This window comes from Terrapene carolina, unplaced genomic scaffold (genome assembly GCF_002925995.2).
Source record: "Terrapene carolina triunguis isolate 2854851 unplaced genomic scaffold, T_m_triunguis-2.0 Scaffold85, whole genome shotgun sequence".
Classification (NCBI taxonomy): Eukaryota; Metazoa; Chordata; order Testudines; family Emydidae; genus Terrapene; species Terrapene triunguis.
In genome coordinates this window covers 63,709,987-63,732,656 of record NW_020664436.1, presented here as the reverse complement: position 1 = coordinate 63,732,656, position 22,670 = coordinate 63,709,987, and the positions used below count along the sequence as shown (strand labels likewise).

At 40.7% G+C, this 22,670-nt stretch overlaps 1 protein-coding gene across 1 annotated transcript in view; it reads left to right on the top strand.

The window, feature by feature from the left end:
* RFX6 (regulatory factor X6) overlaps positions 1–22,380 on the top strand; it is a 50,323-nt gene extending 27,943 nt beyond the window's left edge. The window contains exons 8-19 of the mRNA XM_024205391.2: positions 949–1,026; positions 1,118–1,231; positions 3,621–3,670; positions 5,483–5,642; positions 6,527–6,671; positions 8,210–8,319; positions 11,636–11,753; positions 12,982–13,104; positions 14,607–14,816; positions 17,068–17,580; positions 19,292–19,510; positions 22,187–22,380. Coding sequence (XP_024061159.2) covers positions 949–1,026; positions 1,118–1,231; positions 3,621–3,670; positions 5,483–5,642; positions 6,527–6,671; positions 8,210–8,319; positions 11,636–11,753; positions 12,982–13,104; positions 14,607–14,816; positions 17,068–17,580; positions 19,292–19,510; positions 22,187–22,380 — 2,034 coding nt within the window. The remainder of the gene's footprint in view (positions 1–948; positions 1,027–1,117; positions 1,232–3,620; positions 3,671–5,482; positions 5,643–6,526; positions 6,672–8,209; positions 8,320–11,635; positions 11,754–12,981; positions 13,105–14,606; positions 14,817–17,067; positions 17,581–19,291; positions 19,511–22,186) is intronic.
* Positions 22,381–22,670: the final 290 nt, after the last annotated feature.

Below are 22,670 nucleotides of genomic sequence, written 5' to 3'. Positions count from 1 at the left end.
ACACTTTGTATTCTGTGTTGTAATTGAAATCTATATATTTGAAAATGTAGAAAAACATCCAAAATATTTAATAAATTTCAATTGGTATTGTGTAACAATGTGATTAATCACGATTAATTTTTTTAATCGCGATTAATTTTTTTGAGTTAATCACATGAGTTAACTGCGATTAATTGACAGCCCTAGCAGAAACCATGCAAACCTGAGTTCAATCTGGGCCTTGGTATGTTGGAAAGTTTCACAAACCATAGCAAACTTTCTCTGAATCTGGATGATCAGGTAAGCTTTGTCTAAGGTCGGGCTTCTTTGGAAATGTTTTGCACAACTCTAGTTACAAATATTACCAATTTTTCAGACACTGGGACAAATTCCTTTGTCAGTCACACCTCTGCAATCCTATTAAAATCAAGGAGCAATACACTAGAGATGAATCAGCTGCATGAGATGAAAGGAAAATTCTGCTCTTTAAAGCTTTGCTCTTGAAAGGTGATGATTAAACTTTGACCCAGTGACTGACAGCTTTTTTCCCCATTTGTCCACCCAGTGATGTTTCAAAACACTCCTAGACGCCTATAGTAGCCTAATGATTAACTTGTACTACTCTTGGGAATTAATCCTACTTTCAAATACGTGGGTATACTTCACCACCTAACTTGGGTAAACTGGCCACTGCTTATGTAAACTTTCAAAATATATTCTGCACATCTGATACAGGATTGGGCCTTAAAAGTGTTGATGCAGAATTAGAGATGGGTTCCTCTTTCATTGTTATCAGTTCTAGAGCTGTACCCACAGTTTTCTGAAGGGCATGCACTTTCATTCCTTTTATGCTAGAAGGTTGATATACTGTACTTCAATGCTAGCAAAAGACAGCAGAAACCTACTTCATCACAGCACTAAAGGAGAGTGGTAAGAGATCCTATTTAATCTTTCTGTCTTCCAAAACAGGTAGATACCCTTATCATGATGTACAAAACACACTGTCAGTGTGTCCTTGACAATGCAATTAATGGGAACTTTGAAGAGGTGAGGCTGTTTGAATACACATTCTTGGTTATATATGCATAGGTAGCAGAAAAGACATTATTTGTCTCTGTGTTTTGTTTCCTCTCCCCAGATTCAGCATTTCTTACTACATTTTTGGCAAGGAATGCCTGACCATCTTCTTCCCCTGCTTGAAAATCCTGTTATCATTGACATCTTCTGTGTTTGTGACTCAATACTCTACAAGGTGAGTTAAGCATTCAGTTTTGTGGATAATCTGGGTCAATCTACAGTTATTTAACAGGAGGTGTTTGAGTGAAAATAAGGTGTAGAAGTTAGAACAACAAGATTCCTGAGGCCTGACTCCTCTTTCTCACACCTCTGTACATCAGCAGCAACTTCACTATAATCATTAGCATAAAACTGGTGTCAGAGCAGAATTTGTACTGACTTCATTCCCTCCTCGGCTACCTACTTGCTGTGTGATCTTGAGTAGGTCGCTTAGGACCAAATCCTGAGGTTCTTACTCAGGTTTTACTCAAGGAAATACATAGTAACTTCATTGTCTGAGTAGGACATGGATAAAAACTTTTATACCAGTATTTTGATATCCAGATTAGGAATTGTATTGATTTCACTGTTTTGGGGAAAAAAAAAAATCACTCCCCTAATCGAAATAGTTAAATCAGTCTAAAAACTTTGTGGAGACCAGGCCTGAGGGAGGCCCTTAGCATTTGGTATTTGATCTCTCTCTTATTCAATTTTTTAGCACCTGTAAAATGGAAATAGCCTCTTTCAGACACCTGTGTGGCAGCTGTTGGGTGCTGAGCTCTTTTGAAAATCTGGCCCTTACTTAATTAATAGCTGTAAAGCTCTTTGAGATCCTCAGATAAGAGACATCACATAAGTACAAAGGATTATCATTATCTTCCTGATAGGTTTCACAGTTGCTACTGAAAATCAGAAAACATCAAAAGTAGTGTTTGTGGCAGATGGAGAGGTTTGGGCCTAGTTAGCGTTTCTTGACTGGATAAAAATATGAAAAAAATCTACAAGATGCAGGGAAAGCATTTCATGGAAGCATATCAAGCAGCAAACCAAACAGCAAATTTTAGATTCATGTCAACTGATGAAATCAATAAAAAGTGTAGGAGGTTAGCATAAAGATATGAATTACTGCTCTTGGATTGTGCCACTTAACATCAGTTCCAGATATAGAACATTTGTGCCTTGAGTTTATCATGGGTTTTCTGCTTAAAAACACAGTATCTTCATAAGTATTGGTTACAAATTAAACTAAGATTGAGCGAAAAGGGAAAAAAATACTGCAAAGCGCAGAATTCAAAATCTGGAATAGTGGAATTCCCCAAAATGTCATCACCTTAAAGAATTTGCTATTCCTTCTATGTCATTTTCCCTAGTTCTCGTTTTCAAGCATTAAAGGTGTTCTTGGCATTACAATTGTCAAATATAAACTAGCATTTTATTGTATTATTATACCATTAAAATTATTAGTATAAACAAATTTTGTTTTATTATATGACATATAAGCAACCCTGTGTTGAACCAGATAATTAAAACCCATCAGAGAAGATGATATTAAGTGCTGTTTCACCCCAATTGTTCCACCAAGGGACTAGAATCGCGCCCCCCACCAAGCCCCTACTTGAGGTTGAGTCCCAGGACCTGCACCAGACCCTGAAAATCCTCTGGGCTCCACCCATATAAGAGGAATGATGGTCCAATGCTTAGGGGCACTAGCCTAGGGTTTGGGAGACCTGAGTTCAAGTCTTTTCCCCAGCACAGACTTCCTGTGTGACTGTAGGCAAGTCATTTAGAGTACTTCTATGCAGGAAGTCTCTGAGCCAGCATCCCTCCCTCAGCTTCAGAACCTGAGGTTCAGTCTGAGTTGCAGTGTCTACAGAGCTATGTCAGATACTATGGTGATGGGGGCCATATATGTACCTAAGGTATTTCTAAGATAGGAGCAGGGCTCTGTGCTCTACAGACAAATTGCGAGAGAGAACCCCTGCCCCAAAGAATCTAAATAGCCAAGAGAGGCAAAGGGCGGGGAAAGGAAATATCAGTGGCCCCATTTCACTGAGGCAAACTGACTTGCCCTAAGCCATGGAGAGAGTCTGTGACAGCCAGAAATTGAACCCAACTCTCCTGTAACCCCCAAACCCCCCTTCCTGTCCATAGTGTTATCATTGCTGAATTTAACACTACCAGCTGGTTCCATAACAATAATTTCGGGTGTGACAAAAACAGGGGAATCTTTGAGACATTCTGGAGCAGACCTCTATGAAATGCATTATTATAACTAACTTGGTGTGCCTCCCTTGATCAGAATAAAGGCAGCAGATAAGAAAACAAGAAAATGCTGTGAGCTTCAACTTTTACATTAAAATATCCAAAACTATGAAAGCAAAGAGAACCCTATTTTAATGTCCAGTTCTTTTCTCGTTACCTGGATTTTTTTTTCTTGAGAGTCATGAGGAAAGATTCAAAGAGGTGTAAATGGAAGAGTCCTCCAGGAACTTACAATAGGAATTAAATTTCCCAGAAGTTAAATTTCTTTGTATAAATGTGTTGACAATGGAGGTGTAAAACAATTTTCTATTACCTTGTTCCAGGTCCTCACAGATGTACTCATCCCTGCAACAATGCAAGAAATGCCAGAAAGGTGGGTACTTGACAGTTACTAATAATGCTATAGTCTGGGTAATTGTTAGGCAATCAAATGCTCCAGAGAGAGATGGAGTAAACAGCCAATGTTACGATAGAATTCTAAGCTGAGAAGACTTTTACTCAGTTACAACATTAATTTTAAGGACCTTTCTAAAATGGTGCAGTACAGGACAAAATACAACCTGAACTGATGGAATGTATAGATGTAGACCTGTGTGTATTTTTTCCAAAATATTTTCAAATCTGACTCTATTGGTATGTTGCTCTCTGTTCCTGCTGCTGTTTTTCACATTACAGCTGTAATCAAAGTAGGCTGAATGATGATGCCATTTTAAAATTTCCAATTATGGGGCCCAGCCTTGCAAACCCTTATTTGTGTGAGTGGCCCTATGAAATCAGTGGGACTACTCACATGACTGAGCGTTTCAGGGTTCGGCCCGTAATCACTATTGCCACCGTAGGACAGATCTTCTCTTGCACCAAGCTCCTAGGAGAGTGGTGAGGAGAGAGCTGTCAAGGAGCCAGTTATGGCCCTTATTCTAGGTGCCAATTTCGACCACCTCCAGTGCCAGCCTTAATTATGGCAGCCTCAGGCCTGCTCTAATTTATACCAGTTGAGTATGATCCCTCTGGGTATGTCTACACTGCATCTGGGAAGTGTGATTCCCAGTGTGGGTAGACAGACTCCGGCTAGCTCTGCTCGAGTTAATGCACTAAAGGCAGCAGTGTGTATGTCTCTGCCATTCTCCTGCCATGGCCTATATCCCAAGAGTTAGCTAGACCATCGAGCTGAAAGAGGAGCTCTCAGCTGGACAGCTAAGGCCAGATTCCAGCTCCTTCATACTACCTGAGTGGCACAAAGTAGCCAGTTTGGGGAAGAGAATCTGAAGGGGAAGGGAAGGGGATGAAGGTAGATGGGGCAGCAGCTGGAGAGGCAGATAGGTTGAGTGAAGGTTCTTTGAAGACAAAGGAGACTAGAACATGCTAGTTATGTGAGACGAAAGCTTAATTTCCACTATTTTCAGAATACTATCATGGTTCTTGCATCACACCCATCACCATGATATCTAATTACCTGCCATCAATGCCTAAGGACCTGTGGGGTAGGCCGTCATTACGCGTGGCTCATGAGACGCCTAATGGTCTCGGACACTGTTCGTTGGTCACGGGACATCTACACAGAGCACATCACTGGCCACCGCCAATACCGGGAGTGAGCCGGGGAGACCTCGTGCACCCGCAAGGGGGAAGAGACCTATAAACCCCCGCTGCTGGACTTTATCCCCTGAGCCCTGAACCCACCGAACCTAACTGAATCCCACCACGTGAGGGTCACCCCATCCCCATTACCCAGCCTGCTTACTTATACCCAGGACTGTTTGTACTTTCTGTACGAGTGATGGACCCTCACCGCTTTGTCGGCTGTATCTTGATCCCGCCCACCATTTACCCCCCCATTGGGGACATTGCAGTCTGTATATATTATGTGTGCTGCCCAACCCCAAAATACTAGCATCCCCCTATACCCTGTATGTTACCCCCAATGACCAATAACTGATGCTTCAAATCTTCTGTATCGTTTATTTTTTTAAAATATTTTCTAATAAAATTTTAAATCTGTTATATGTAGATCCTCTCCGTTCTTTTCCCCCAGGGGAAAAATTGTTGGAGATTATTTGTCTGTCTAGGTCTTTGTGCTGTTGCTATCTCTGATGGCCTTCGCTGTTCAAGCTGTTCCCTTAAACTGATGCAATGTAATGTTTTATCATAATGTTGGCCTTTCTTTAATATATTGTTTTTATTGTAGTTTATTGGCAGATATAAGAACTTATGCTAAAAATTGGGAACAATGGGTTGTTTCATCTCTAGAAAATCTACCAGAAGCTCTGGCAGATAAGAAACTGCCTATTGCACGAAGATTTGTTTCCTCTCTGAAACGACAGACATCATTCTTACACCTAGCTCAGGTAAGCTTTGGAGACCAGACTGAGAATTTGAATCACTACAAAACATTGTAGAGTGAAAGGTTAATGAAAAATCTTCCCATTTTTTGACCAGCTATAGTCATTGGACCCATGAGTCTGCTACCATTTCAGGTGACAACACTGTAATCCCCACAGGATTTTTCTTTGCAAATCCTTCCATGCTTTGGCAAGCAAATTATGAAGAGGAATAAAAGGGTATTTGTTTATTCCCAAAGTGGAAAATATCAAATGATCTTTCTCCCAATGATGACTTCCTCAGTGCAATGGTTAGTGAGTTCATCACCTTTTGGATTAACTTGTGATTTACCCATGTAAGTGGTGCTAGCTCTGTACCAGTAACATGCAGTCATTCACGATTATGAAATACCATCATCTTATTATCTGGTGTACTATATCCGAGGAAACATTGTCTTGTGGTTAAGACACAGGATTCTATTCCTGCCTCTACCACAGACTTCCTGTATAACCTTGGACATGTCATATAATTTCTCTGTGCCCCATTTTTCCCATATGTAAAATGAAGACAATAGAAACATCACAGTGGAGTTGTAAAAATACCCTGAGAGCCGCTGATGGAAGGCACTTCAGTAGAACAAAGTATTATAATGTATATGTAACTAAGAAAGGGGAAGGCTAAGAGTTAGTTAATATGGAATTTGAATCAATTCTCACTCAGGCATGGCAGTTCTATTTGGTCAATGTTGAAATAATTGTATTCTTGTGGTGGTATCTAATCATAAAAAAGACACATCATTCCTCAGCCTAAGAAAGGGAAGGAAAGAGCTCACGATCCTTCCTCTTCCACAAATTATTCAGTTCTTTCCACTGGTGCAGATTTTAGCATTTAACCCTATGGTCTCTTGCAGATTGCCCGACCAGCCCTCTTTGATCAGCATGTGGTGAATTCCATGGTGGCTGATATTGAGAAGGTAGATTTGAATAGCATTGGGTCTCAAGCTCTTCTCACTGTCTCAGGCAGCATGGAATCTGATGGGGAAGTCTACACTGAATGTAAGTCTGTGGTAAGATATTTTGTAAAATACAAAAAAAATCTTGCATTTTATGCTTAATTAGTTAGTGTGAAGATGGACTGAGGAAAATGTCTTTGCACTTACAGGTTTTGAGTTTCTTATGCTAATTCAGGATTCACCTCCAAAATTTTTAAAAAGCCATTAAATAGTCCCAATGTGTCCAACAAAAGGAGAAGCTTTTACCAAATTCTGCATGCAAATATCAATTTTGAAAATGGTTTAACACAGTTGTGTCAGCTATTGGCATCCCAACTGGGCATTTTTTAAATGGTTGTTGAGAAAATGGTATCTATGTTATCTGATAATTGTCAGAACTCTTTTTAAAAGTTAGCCACCATCTGCACAGGTCAACACAGCTGATTAGTTTCTGAAAAATGTCTCTTTAACAGCTCATTTGATAGTGAAGATGGGGCATAAAGGTTCTAAAGAAACACATCTAAAAGCATATTTAATACTTAATTGTAGCTTTATTTAATAGCTACTAGAGCTAGATTACATTGCTTGCATAAAAAACTTTGTTGTTGTTGAAAATGGCCTTTTTTCTAAAATAAAAAATGTCAGTAAATATATCCTAGACAATGTCACAAAAACTAGATAATGGAAACAGCTACAAAATTTTGAATTTTTTCACACAATCATTTTTCTATTTTTTTTTTACCTGTTCTTATAGCTACTGGCTCAGAATAAAGGGATTTAGCCACCTTCTCCTCAGTGCCTGAATATACTATGTGGTGACAAAAGATACTTTTTAATCACTTAAGGAACATGTTGGTCAAAATCTGGCAGAATTGAGAGCAACAGCATCTGTGTTCTTCTACATTTTGTTACTTTGATCATGAAAGGTTGAACGAAGTATATGTTGTTCTTTCTTTTATTAAAAAATGCCTCACAATTTAGTCATATTTTCACTTTAGTTGCTCTTTTGTTCTCTTGTTTTCTTTTTATTTATTTATTTACTATTTTCCTTTCTGTTCTTGCTCTACTAGCAGAGTGAAAAGAAAGATTAGCTGGGAATTCACTGGACAGGTAATGAGACACTTTCTAGAAAAGGAGAATCTTGGAAGGGCTAGTAGCTTAGTTTTGCTGTCGAGAACCTAAGAAGTCAGAGAAACCTAAGACACAGTGAAAGTCATCCATTGTTTCGATCATCCATATTACAGTATGATAAAGCTGTTCTTTGTCCTGTTAAATTTAGAATTAGACATGGGTCCAAGAACAGATCCTGAAACTAATGAAAAATGTCAGTATCTCAGTGTGTAATTTTATTTTATGGGAAAACTCTCCATTTTCTTAAAGTCTCCCATAATTTGCAATGTGGAAGAGCTTTTTAAAACAAAACAAACAAACACAAAAAGCTAACAAACAAGAATGTTTGCTTCCTTGGTGAATTTTCCATTCTTTCAATGCTCTAATTCTTTCCTTTCCTTTCCATGCTACAAAATTGTCAATGACTGGTGAGTGGCTTTCTCTCATATTCAGAGGAGCGAGCAACGATGTGTTTTCCTTTTTACATGGTAGATGACTCTATTACAGTGTTCCAAGAACTGAAGGACCTGCTAAAGAAGAATGCCACTGTGGAATCATTTATTGAATGGTTGGATACTGTGGTTGAGCAAAGGGTTATCAAGGTACCTTTCAACTGCTCTGTCTGATTCAGGGCCAAATCCTGCTCCCCTTAATCATGTAAGCAAAGTCCCACTGACTTCAAGGATGGGGTTTTCAAAAGCACTCAGCATTGGGCTAACTCTGCTCTCCCTGAAGACAAAGACTTTTCAATGAGACACATCCTCAGCTGGTGTAAATTGTCATCAGTACATGGAAGTCAATGGAGCTATGATCATTTACTCCAGCTGAGGATCTGCTCCAACAAAGTCAGAGTTAAGCCAGTGCTCACTGCTTCTGAAAATCCCACCTCAAGTGTTTTATATATGAAAACCTCAATTATATATGACTATGACATTGAAATCAGCACTTCCATAATGATGTAAAAATAAATAAAAGATACACACCTTACCTTTGTATATATGACACCAGTGGGACTGCTCAAATGAGTGTGAGCAAGATTTGGTCCTCAGAGATGCAGATCTTTGTTTCTTTCTAAATGATATTTATGTGACATTAAGTGTGGTGTAAGATAAAGTACTAGATGGAAACAGCAGTGGCTAATCTGCAGAAGAATTTCTTGTATGAAAAGAACGACCACATGGAAAGTGCCTCTGTGATTTTAGGCTGAGTGCACTAGTATTACTCAAGATTTGGATGGGAATTATTTTTACAGTGAATTAAAAATCTTTTGCAAAGCAAATTTAAAATAATAAGAGCAGGGCCGGCTCCAGCTTTTTTGCTGCCCCAAGCGGCAAAGTGAAAAAAAAAAAAAAAAAAGATAAAGCTGATGGGCGGCACTTCGGCGGTAGCTCAATCGCGCGGCTTCATTCTTCGGCAGCAATTCGGCAGTGGGTCCTTCGCCCCCTCTCTTCCTCTTCGGCGGCACTTAGGCGCGGCAGCTCAAAGAAGAAGAGAGGGACTGAGGGACCCGCTGCCAAATTCCCGCCGAAGACCCGGACGTGCCACCCCTTTCCATTGGCCGCCCCAAGCACCTGCTTCCTTCGCTGGTGCCTGGAGCCGGCCCTGAATAAGAGTCAAGGTTTGTGTAGTTAAATTAAGATTGTTATGCTCGTCTGTTACCAAACACACGTATATTTTCAAAACAAAATAGTTTAAATTTGGGTCTTCCTTACCTGTCAAGACCTGCATTCAGAGTTCCAGGTTATATCTGAAATAATAAATGACATCCTAGCTTGTGACTCAATCTAGAAGAACAGAGAGAGGAGGAAAATTCAGTGCTTCAGGTGATGGTGAGTTCAGTGATCTCAAGTCAAATCCTGAATCAAGCCTTTTCAGTGAGAGAGGAACTTTTTTTCAATTATTTTTGTTTGAAAATATAATGGTTTGTAATGCTAACGTCTTCTGTCATCGTACTGAGCTCCTGAATGTAAGTGGGTACCTTGAGAGAAGGCAGTGTGATCTAGTAGCTAGAGCACTGGACTTGGACTCTGGAGACCTGGGGTCGATTCCTGGCTCTGCCGTTGACCTTGGGCAAGTCATTTCCCTTCTCTGTGCCTCAGTTTCCCCATCTGTAAAATTGGGATTAATGATTTTGAGCGCTACTTTGAGATCTACTGATAAAAAGCATTATATAAGAACTAGGCATTGTTATTATTAAGTACAATGCTGAATAGAGCCCTTAGAGATGAATTCAGCCCTCAGATAATATAACAGACATACTGGGTCTGACCAATGGTACCTCTAGCCCACTCTTCTGTCTTCTGACAGTCACCAATGCCAGATGCTTCAGAGGGAATGAACAGAACAGTGATCCATCCCTTGTCGTCCACTCCCAGCTTCTGGCAGTCAGAGGTTGAGGGACACCCAGAGCATGTGGTTGCATCCGTGAGCATCTTGGCTAATAGCCATTGATGGCTCTATCTCCATGAACTTAGCTAATTCTTTTTTGAACTCAGTTATAGTTTTTACCTTCACAATATCCCCTGGCAACAATCTCCACAGGTTGACTGTGCATTGTGTGAAGAAGTACTTCCTTTTTGTTTGTTTTAAACTTCCTGCCTGTTAATTTCATTGAGTGACCCCAGATTCTTGAGTTATGTGAAGGGGTAAATAACACTTCCTTATGCACATTCTCCACACCAGTCATGATTTTATAGACCACCATCATATGCCCTCAAGTCATCTCTTTTCCAAGCTGAACAGTCCCAGTCTTTTTAATCTCTCCTCATATGGAAGCTGTTCCATTCCCCTAATCATTTTTCTTGCCCTTCTCTGTACCTTTTCCAATTCTAATATATTTTTTGAGACAGGGCGACCAGAGCTACACCCAGTAATCAAGATGTGGGCGTACCATGGATTTATAGATTAGCATTATGATATTTACTGTCTTATATACACAAATGCACAACTCCCACTGATTTAAGTGAAGTTTGAGCCCTCTTATCTGAAGGCAGAATTTGACTGTTACAATCTAAAATGTGGTGCGGGATTTTCTTTTAGACAATCAGTGATAAACAAGGAAGGCAGAAAAGATAGGAGATCATCCCCCCTTTAGCATCTATTATGTAATATGATACAAAGGCAAACAGGTATGGCTTCCAGGGTTGTTTTCCCAGGGTTAGGAAAAAACAAACCCAACCAACAGTCCCCTGTAGGAGCTGAGATTAGTTGAGTCAGAGCTAATCATTTACAGAACATGTAATCCTCCCATTGCCCTCTACCTTCTGTTCATGTTAAAGTGCAGTCACTGTCAAATTCACAACACCGCTTCTTTCTGTTTGCAAAAGTGACAGGTTATAATGTTAGCACATGGAGCAAAGCCCTGTCAGGCTGAAGTGACAACAATGAGCCGCTAGTATTAAAAGCCCCAGAGTTAGGATACTAGATATATCATTTTGTTGTTTGGCAAGAGAGATGGCCCACTGAATAGTATGCATATGAAGTTAAAGTACAGGGACCAATTACAGCTCTTTGTTTGTATGTGGCATAATACAGTGCAAAGAGTTTTTTCCTCTCTATCTATACATGTGTAGAGTGGTATTACTATCTTGAGTGCTAGGACAGGAGCCCAGCAGAAACACCATCCAGCATATCACAGCCCCAAGGGAGGCCTGGCCGGGTCCCCAGCCCGCTTGCACTAGAGAGAGTGCACACTACTCCTTTCTGAAGTACTAAGTATGTGCACTGCAGAGCGTGTCTCATGCAGCCAAACTGTCCTGCCAGACTGGCCAAGATATCCTGTGAACTGCCAAACACACACCACTCTCCTGTCTCCCCTGCTGTGTCGTGTGGCCACGTGCAGAGGCTGAATAAGATTCCCTATGAGTAGGAGTCAACATAGTTTACTTATAGAGTTCTCTTTCTTCCTTTCTCTTTTAGGCAAGCAAACAAAATGGGAGGTCACTGAAGAAGAGAGCTCAAGATTTCCTTCTCAAATGGAGCTTTTTTGGTGCCCGAGTGATGCATAATCTCACCCTAAACAACGCATCAAGTTTTGGTACCCTGGGCTTTATTAAACCCCTCCTTTATGAACTACCTGCTTGGCATGCTATCCAGACTTCCCAAGCATGTGGAATTGACCTCTGGCTAATGTTTCTCTGACCAGAGCCCAAACGATTATACTGTATACATTGCCAACTGCATTTTTAAAGAACATCCTTAGCAGCAATTAGTTGGTACCCTAGGATTAATGTCAATTTTTAAAGGTTTGATATTTCTTTGTCATTTTTGAGCTAGTGCTAGGAGTTAATTTCCCAATATGTAAAATGGGGATAATGATACTGACCTCCTTTGTAAAGTACTGAGATCTAAATAACAATAATATACCACTAATAATAATGATTAAATGTACTACATAAGAACAAGGTAATATTATGATTATCTAACTTGGCAATAAAATGCACAATCATATTTCCCAAGATAAGAGGTCCAGATAAGTGATTTTAAATAAGAATAATACATCCAAATCAGTTTGGCAAAAATAATTGTTTTTCACATCGAGCCATTTTACAAGGAATTTAGTAAAATATCTTTATGGCTTAGCTCTGGGATAATAGACACCAAACACAGCATCCTGCTCCTGTTTGTTTTAAGATCTCAAGTTCACACTTCATATACTTTGAAGCTTTTAACATTTTAGCGTCCTTCAAAACGGATATTTCCAAATTAGAAATTTTTTCAGCATGAAGTGAAAAATCACATTACAGTGAGCACATCATTTCTCAACTGATCTCTGTATTGGGTGTTACCTTTTTATCTTTCATTCAAAGGATATTTGAAAAGGCTGTAGTGGGAGATCTGTTTTAAATGTGGTGTTTCCTTGAAATCAGCTCCAAGACTCTGTCGACCATTGTCTGGTTATTTAGTACAAGACAAACAGAAATAGAGCAGAGTCAGGCTCATTCTAGCGGAGTGCAGCCTTATCTACCTCCAGTGTGTGCCCTCTTCTTGTATAAAGCATGTCTCACTTTCATCAGTATTTTTCTTTGATGTAATTAGTGGCCAAATAGCCTACAGGACAGTAAACATATTGAGCTAGGTGGGCCAGTGCAAACAGAGATTAGAGCGAGAAGTTAGGCACTATTCCTTGTTGGTCTTGGCAGGTCATTTAAAGTCCAACAATTATTTGTTTGTTTCACTTGCTTCTTGTAAAGTGTTGAGAGATGGTCACAAAGATAATTTTGCTACACTCTCTCTTCTCTTCCTCCCCCCCCACACCGCCCAAGGTTCTTTTCATTTGATCCGTATGCTACTAGATGAATACATCCTGCTAGCCATGGAGACCCAGTTCAACAATGACAAAGAACAAGAACTCCAGAATCTATTGGACAAGTATATGAAGAATTTGGGTAACTTGATTGTTACGTTTAATTCCTTTTGTTTTTATTTATTTATTTAAGTCCTGACCGTGAAAAGACGTATGCACATACTTAACTTTTAAGTACATGAGTAGTCTCACTGACTCCAGTTGGACTCCCCATATGCTTAAAGTTAAGGTCTTTACAGGACTGGAGCCTTATTTCACCTTTAGGGTAACATGTACACAGCTATTAAACACCCACAGCTTGCCCGGGTCAGCTGTGGGGCTGGAAAATTGCTGTGTAGACATTTGGGCTCAGACTGGAGCCCAAGCTCTAGGACCCCGCAAGTGGGGAGGGTCCCAGAACCCAGGCTCCAGCCCAAACCTAAAATGTCTACGCAGCAATTTTTAGCTCCACAGCCCAAGCCCCACAAGCCCAACTCAGCTGACTCAGACCAGCTGTGGCCATGTTTCAGGTCTTTTATTCCAGTGTAAATGTACCCCGGTGAAGTATTAACATGAGCAAAGGCACAAAAGGAATTTTTAAAGAGCATTTTAAACATTCCCAGCTATCATTCTATTTCAACATTGACACTTTTATCATACTCCAGGCACTTTGCTGTGAGGTGAATAAAGCTGAGTAAAGCTCAAGAAATTGCATTTGGACCAAATTCAGGTCTCATTTATTTACACCGTATAAATCCAGAGTCCTGGGCTCAGTGGAGTCACACCAGTCTAAATGAAATCAGTCTGCAGCTTTTTGTTTCTTAATGGTCAAATTCTGCTCTTTGATAGTAGCAGTTCCCATTGACTTAATCTGAGGGGGGAAATTGGCCTTTTAAAATTATTATTATTCAGCTTTACAGAGTTCTGTGCTATGCAAAATTTGCATTCATCCTGGGGACTCGGGTGGGACTTGAGGACCTGAAGTGAAATCCTGGCTTCATTGAAGACAATGGCAAAACTCCCATTGACTTCACTGGCGCCAGGCTTTTCCCATGGTGTGCAATGAACTTGAGAAGTACTGAAGAGAACAAGTACTTTTTGCCAGGCAACACTATAAAATGTATGAGCTTAACGGGCTTTTGAACGCCCCTCCTCCACCTTTCCATATGATTAAGGATTAAATGTTATGAGCCTAATTCATTCCTGGTGTAACTCAATTGACTTCATGGCTGGAGTGTTTCCACTTACTTCGATGACATTTCCAGAGGGATGAATTTGACCCAAGTAATTACTGGTATTGCTTCATTTAAGAGCAGTTCTTCTGTTATGATGTAGGTCTATGGACATAGAACACAATGGAAGGCTTTTGAGCAGGGAAGGGGAAAACTAGGGTGACAACTAATAAAGTTGCATATATGACCATGTAAAATTTGGAGGCTTTGTAGGATTTTTGTTTTAAAATAAGTGACCAAACAATGTTAATGAATCACTAACAGGCCCCTGGTGTTCTCATCAGCCGGTTCACATGCTGATGTACATGGACAGTGAGTTTACGTGCTATATATGCATACAACAACAATCAAGAATTTTCTTATACTTTTCCAGATGCAAGTAAAGCTGCCTTTACCGCATCACCAAGCTCTTGCTTCCTAGCAAACCGCAACAAAGCTGCTACCCTTCCTAGTGACACTTCAGTCAAAAATGAGTGCCTTGCAGAGCAAACGTATGTGTCATTGTCAGCCAACCAGCACAGCAGTTTATATTCTGGTTTGAACCCCTTCTCCACTGCGGACAGTGAAAATATGCAGCTAACAGGTATTAACCAATTTTTAAGCATAGAGAAAATAATAGGATAATAAGGAATAGCCAACATGGATTTGTCAAGAACAAATCATTGCAAACCAACCTAATTTCCTTCTTTGATAGGTTTATTGGCTTTGACAGGGTTATTAATAAGAGGAAATCTGTAGCCATTATATATCTTGATTTTAGTAAGGCTTTTGACACATTCCCATATGACATTCTCATAAGCACATGTGGTCTATATGAAATTACTATGAGGTGGTTGAAAGACCATACTCAAAGACACAGGTGCTGGCTTTTGTTTTTCCCGCTGGGTGCTCCACCCCGACTCTGCCCCAAGGCCCCGCTCCTGCTAGGCCTCTTCCCCTGAGGCCCCATCCTCATTCTGCCTCTTCCCTTCCCCACTCTGCGACGTCCCCCTGCCTGCCATTCACTCGTCTCCATCCTCTCCCCCAAGTGCCTCCCACCTTGACAGCCAGCCCTGGGGCCCACCAAACAGCTGATTGGCAACCAGCCCTGGTGCCCGACGAACCGCTGATCGACGGCCAGCCTTGGGGCTGCAGAGCCACTATGGCTGGTGGGTGCTGAGCACCCCCTGTTTTTTTCTGTGTGTGCTTGAGCCCCAGAGCACCCATAGAGTCAGCACCTTTGCTCAAAGAGTAGTTATCAGAGGACTTATCAAGTGGGTTCCTGCAAGGGTCTTTCCTGGATCTAGTACTATTCAATATTTTCATTAATGACTTGGCAAGTGAAGTAGATAGTACGCATATAAAATTAGTGAATTACACCTAGCTAGGAGGGGTTGCTAGCATTTTGGAAGACAGGATTACAATTCAAAATGACCTTGACAAATTGGAGAATTGGTCTGACTTCAACAATGTGAAATTCAATAAAGACAAGTGCAAAGTACTTCACATAGGAAGAAAAAAATCAATCACACAACTACAAAATGGGGAATAACTCAAATAGCTTAAAATTATCTAGGGTTATAATGGATCACAAATTGAATATGAGTCAACAATGTGATTCCATTGCAAAAAAGTCTAATATCATTCTGGGGTGACAGGAGTGTCATATATAAGAGACAGGATGTAATTGTTCTGTTCTATTCAGTACTGATGAGGCCTCAGCTGGAGTAATGTGTCCAGTTCTGAGCACCACACTTCAAGAAAGATGTGGACAAATTGGTGAGAATCCAGAGGAAAGCTACAAAATGATAAAAGGTTTAGAAAACCTGAATTTTGAGCAAAGATTAAAAAAATCGGGCGTGTTTTAGTCTTGAAAAAAAAAGTAGACTGAGGAGTGACCTGAGAACAGTCTTGAAAATTGTGAAGGGCTGTTATAAAGAGGACGGTGGTCAATTGTTCTCCATGTCCACTGAAGGTAGGAGAAAAAATAATGGGCTTGATCTGCAGCACGGGAGATTTAGGTTAGATATTAGGAAAAACTTTCTAACTATAAGGATAGGTAAACATTGGAATAGGCTTCCAAGGGAGGTTGTGGAGGTTTTTATTGGAGGTTTTAAAAAAACAGGTTAGACAAATGCCTGTGAGGGATTGTCTTGTACACTTGGTCCTGCCTCAGTTCTGGGTGCTGGGTTAGATGACCTCTCAAGGTCCCTTCCAGCCCTACGTTTCTGTGATTCTATGCATCAGGCTCGTCTCTTTACTGATATCATTGCTCTTTTAGTCTATAGTTACTAAAGGGGGAAGAATATTGTGTAAACTTTATGTAATCAACTGGTGATTGTGTTATGGGTCCCCCTCTAAGCCAATTCACAGAGGATATGCGTTGTTACAGTTACTAGCTGCAGAGCATTTCCTCTGGAGCTGGGGCTGGAGCAGCTCATTCTTTAGCTCTAGAGTTCCCCAGTTCAGTCCTGGTATGTTAGCCAGTAAGGGGTGGCTGTCACATTAAGTAGAGGCACATCTGAGATTTGAACCACTGTGGACCTCAGATGCTCAGAAAGAGCTTCCTTTCAGCAGTGGATAGAAGCATCATTGTCTCAAACATTTGAGGTCCACAGCAGTTTGAATACTAGAGGTGCCCCCCTCACCATTTAATGTGATGGCTGCCATGTTGGCCAACACACCAGGGATTGAACTGAGGGCCTCCAAATCCTCTGCAGAGCAGCACAGAGGGGAACCCATAACACACACTCACCACTGTGTTATATTTACAGTTTTACAAAAACCCACTCTAGTCAGCATCTGAGAATATCACAGCATGAACACTACCTAACACTAATGTTTGTTTCTTTCAGGTCAGCTGGAGCTTTCTCAAAGCACTGGTCATCTAATGACTCCACCCATTTCCCCAGCCATGGCCAATCGAGGAAGTGTTATCAACCAGGGCCCAATGGCTGGGAGACCGCCAAGTGTAGGCCCAGTGTTATCCACACATTCACACTGCTCTTCCTATTCAGAGCCCCTTTACCAGACTTTGTCACAAACCAATCAGAGCTATTATGGAAACAATTCCAATTACCAGGCCATGTTCAGGCCCCAGACCCCTACCCCTTCAGGAGTTTATCACCACAGGGCAGAGCATAGTCGATTTGCAGCCTTGAGTGAGCAGCAATTCTCCAGAGACTACTTCAGTAGCAGTTGTGCTGTGTCTCCATACAATCCCAGGTCTCCCTCCAACTACGGTCCCTCCTCGACTACTCAGGACACACACAATATGCAGTTTTTGAACACTGGGAGCTTCAATTTCCTGAGCAATTCAGTGTCTGCTGCCTGTCCAGGAGCAACATATCCCCCTAATGCTTCCAATGGTATGAATCTTTATAAGCATCTTCCTTTCTCTTGGACTATCTATTCATATCCAGAGGCAATACTTGCTCTTTGTCTCCTCTCTCACACATAAGGTGTTCTTCAGTTCCTGTTCACAACTTCTACCCTCCTGTGCACCCTGGCTGGTTGCCACTGCTTTGATGACACAAAGCAGCTGTAAAGCCAGTGTAACTAGCTACTTGAGGATTGATTTCCCGATTCCTACTGCCCAGGAGGATCCCCGGGTGGCCTTCACAGCTCCTGTGCTAACGTCCCTCTAGCAGAGTTGGCCTGTTGAGCGTAAAGGGGGCATGGTCCATGTCTCTATGCTTCAGCAATCTCCACTGCTGGAAGAGCCCCTTAGGCAGCTGGTATCAAACGGAGCAACCCTCAAGTTGCTCTTCTTTATACCAGGTCAATCCAGTGTCCAGCCAGCCCTCAAGCGAGGGTAGCAAAACAAAAGTGGCTTAAAGCACAGCTTGGTTGCAATTCAGGGTTTTGGTCCTAGTGTGGATTGCTGTGAACTTAAAACAGTGGCCATGTCCCACCCCAGAGATGTGGTCGGTGAAATGATTCCTATTTCAGGGACTGTGACCTGTAGATCAGTTTATGAGGTGATTTTGGGTCCTTCAGGATGAAAGGCACAGCACATATGCAATACCATTATAATTAGAATTTTCTTTCCTTGTATTTTTTCTTGGCCATCCATTTCAAAATCTATTTACTATTATGGGTCAAATTTTCAAAGGGGCAGAACTGAATTAGGGATATGAAGCTGAGTAGTTGCTCCTCTGACTACTTGATTGCGGATGAGATAGGTTTGACTCTGACTTTACAGTGAAAGATTCACTCTGTGCCGAAACCTTGGGCAAGTTTTTAGATTCTCTTCTCTCTTCATTGTACATAGATAATGCCTTAATGTTTAATAAGCTGTGTGCCAAGGAATTCACTAAGCTACTGTAGCTAGTTAGGGAAAACTTAAAAGAAGTGGATTTTACATAATGGATTTATTGTAGCATAATGACTACAACCAGTCACTTGTAGCTAATTTATATTAGTTCTATAAATAATGCTTGTTTAGCTTTTCATATACATATGTATGAGAACAAAACAAGGATAAATAGAAATTGAAGACATGGTGTTTGGAACTAGATCCAGATATTTGAGCTAGGGTTTGAAGTTTGAATTCAAGGCCAGATAAAAGTTAGTGTTTTGGTTTGCATTCCACGGTACCAAATCCTTGTAAGAGTGGCTGTTCTAGTTAGCTTTTCTCTACAGCCTGACTGGAACCAGAAAATTGGCCCCTTCTGGTTTTGGAGCTGACCTGGAACAATGTATTTCAACTTGGAGATGCTAATCCTAGACCACCTAAAATTCAATGGGTTCAGTTGCAAGCGTTTGATTTTGATCCATCTCTGTTTTTGCACTTCAAGAGCATGATCTGTCAGCAGTTCTCAAAGCACTTTACTAGCATTAATTAATTAAAACCTCACAGCACTTCTGGGAAGTACTGTTACTTCCATTTGACAGATGGGGAAACGGAGGCACAGAGGGGTAATGGATTGCCCAAGTTCGCGCTGATAGGCACTAACAGAGATGGCTGTAGAACCCAGATCTTCTGACTCCCAATCATGCAGTTAAGCCACTAGAGCAACCTTTCTTTTTTATGCAGTTATTTTATTTTACTTTTTTGTTTTTTTCCCCTGTCAATAGGATACTATGGAAACAACATAAACTACCCAGAATCCCACAGACTTGGATCAATGGTGGATCAGCATGTTTCTGTAATCAGTAGTGTAAGCAGCATTCGACCACTGCCACCATACAATGACATTCATGACCCACTCAACATCTTAGATGACAATGGAAGAAAACAGGCAGGCTCATACTATACAGATTCCTCATCTTCAATAGTCTGTCGGACCCCCATAAGTAAGTACCTCTTATGATCAAGCAAGCACTATGAACCTGGTAACACCTTAATACAGTGTAGTCTGTACACCTTCGCCAAATCCTGTAGTCCTCACTTAAGGCAAAACATCCACTGACGTTAGTGAGTTTTGCCAGCGTGAGACCCGTGTGATCCCAAGGTGTTTGGAAAGGTAAATATTAAGAATAAAGGACTAGTTCATCCCCCTTTAACTCCATGGAAGTCAGCTGCATTATACAAGGCCTTATTTTCATTCAAATTTATTAATGGGGTCAGAAGAACTGCAAGGAGGATGTAAATCACAGCATAATTAGACTCTATATACATAATATGTATTTGCTTCTAGACCCCAGCTATTTGATTTTCTTTCCCCACTTTTCTGCATATCTTGTGCAATAAACTGCAAAAGATGCAAGAATAATGTCTTCTATTTTAGACAGATCATGTGTAGAGCTGGTCAGGAATTTTTCAACAAAACTTTTTTTGGTTCAAAAATGCAAATTGGGTGAAACTGAAACTGTTCAAGCTTCAATGAATCTCCCAACTCAAAAAGAGAAGGTTAAGGAGTGGCTTGATTACAGTCTATAAGTATCTACAAGGGGAATAAATACTGAATAATGGGCTCTTCAATCTAGCAGAGAAAGGTATAACACAATCCAATGGCTGGAAGTTGAATCTAGACAAATTCAGACTGGAAATAAAGTGTAAATTTTTAGTGATGAGAGTCATTAACCACTGGAACAATTTACCCAGGGTTGTGATGGATTCTCACTGACAATGTTTAAATCAAGATTGGATGTTTTTCTAAAAAATGTTCATTAGGAATTATTTTGTGGAAGTTCTATGGCCTGCGTTGTACAGGAGGTCAGACTTAATGTAGTCCCTTCTGGCCTTGGAATCTATGAATTTATGAATTCACATGACAACACCACAAAAATTTTGGGGGAAAAGTTTCTAAATTGCCATAATATCCAGTTTTAACATTTGAAACAAAAAGTTTCAGATTTCTGAGTCGAAATAACTTTTCATTTAGAAATGTTAGTCATTTAGACTTTAAAAAGGTTTAAAAGGTGGGTGGGGGAAGACTGACATTCAGACAAAATATTTTGACGTTATCACGATGAAATCTTTTCATTGACCCAAACTGAAAAATATTTCTGACAGTTCTTGAAAAATTTCTGAGATTTTGATTTTTTTGTCACCATTAGGATGGGAATTTTTTTCTAAATCTCAAAAATGCTTTCAGGCCAGGAAATTTGTTTTCTGCTTAGCCCTAATCACATGTCACTTGCACTCTATACTAGCTCATGCCTTTTCTTGAAGTTTCCAAACCACTGCAGTCTGAGTCTTGATAATTTTTATTGGTGATGTTCCCTTTTTTAATGGTTAGCAATATTCAAGACTTAACAATATTGAAATCAACACACGTGGTTGAATATGAAATATGACTATGACTGCCCCATCTCTCTTTCTGGCTCCTCCTTGCCCACTTTCTCTGGGAGAGCTGCGTCTGTTTGCTAGTTAAACTAGTTTTGACTAAAAGGGCCATGATTTTGAAATATGCAAAAAATTTTGTAGAACTGTGCACTAATTCTGTGGATGCACATGCCAGTCAGATATCCCTGTTGGCAAATCTGAAAACACTTAATTTGCTATTGGCACATACAGTCTCCTGATTGTGAGAACAATCATGGTAATAGTGTGAGCAACAATTTGGCCAAGACAGTCAGACTTAAAATGATTCCCCAAATCTAGGAATGGGCAGCTGCCCACTCATCTTGCCACTTAACTGTGCCCTTGTTCTTTTCCTTGCAATAACTTCTTAAAAAGCTGTATTCACCTATGCCAGTCACAAAGAAATCCCAAAACAGAGTTTAACTATGGTTCTTCTGAAGACTTCCAAATAGCCACTGCTGGCTGGCTTCTTTAAGAGAAACTTCAGCATGGAAAAAACACTCCAGGGATTGTCCTCATGAAGAGCTTTTTGTGTCCTGTGATGATATTTGCCAGCTGGAAGGTTTGATTTATTACATCTAGAGGCAGTGATGCAGTCTGAGGTTTGGTCAACACTTTCACCTTATGTTGGTATAACTACGTTGCTCAGGGGTGTGGCTTTTCCACGATGCAGTTGTACCGATCAGACTCCTGGTGTAGACACGCTATGTCGACAGGAAGACTTCTCCAGTCAACTTAGCTACTGCCTCTTGGGGAGGTGGAGTACCTCCTCTGACGGGAGAACCTTTCCCATTGGTGCAGGTAGCGTCTTCACTAAGCGTTACAGCGGCATAGCTGCACTGGTGCAGTGCTGTAAGTGTAGACAAGCCTTAAGAGTCAATACTGGAATGAATGATGCTAGATGGGGGAGGAGGAGGAATAGCAAACATGCTTCATTTTACATGCCTTGTGTTAGAGATGGGCTCCTGCTGTGAAGTTCAGCTGGATTTGTAACATCCTAAAAATTCAGGGATGTTCCTTCAGATCTGGGATTTTAGGTTGTCCCTTTAGAAAGAGAGGAGCCATTTGGGATATTCATATCTGAATCCAGAGTGGGTTCAGATTTCAGCCCCCCCCATTACCCATGTTTAGGGAGATGGCATGTCTGAATACAGGCTTGTATCTAATTAAAGTAAACTGTATATTAAGATAGAGAGAATCAAACAGAAAACGTGCAGTGACAGTTACCTTTCTTTTCATAGCTTCAGATATGCAAACTGCAATATCTGCATCCTCCTCCCAGTGCATGTACGGAACATCTAACCAGTATCCTTCTCAGGAAACGCTGGACTCCCATGGACAGCCCAATAGAGAGATGGTGTCATCTTTACCACCAATCAACACTGTCTTCATGGGAGCTGCTGCTGGAGGCACCTGAATTAGGAGTGGCATTTTATTTTTTTACATTTTTCCAGTTCTAGCCTCTGATGGTTTTATTAGTTGTCAAACCCCATCAATGACTGGGATGAAAAAGTATTAAAAATTGGTCGTAAGGAACCCATCCTGAAGATATTAACACCCAAACAGAAAATGAGCTATATTCAGATTTGTGTCCTGCACATGAATTGCTCAGAAATTGTCATCATCAATGCAGTTCTGAAGTCATAACTTCAGAGTGAGCAGAAGGAACCAATGATTCTTGCAAACATGTCTTGGCTGTGAAGAAAT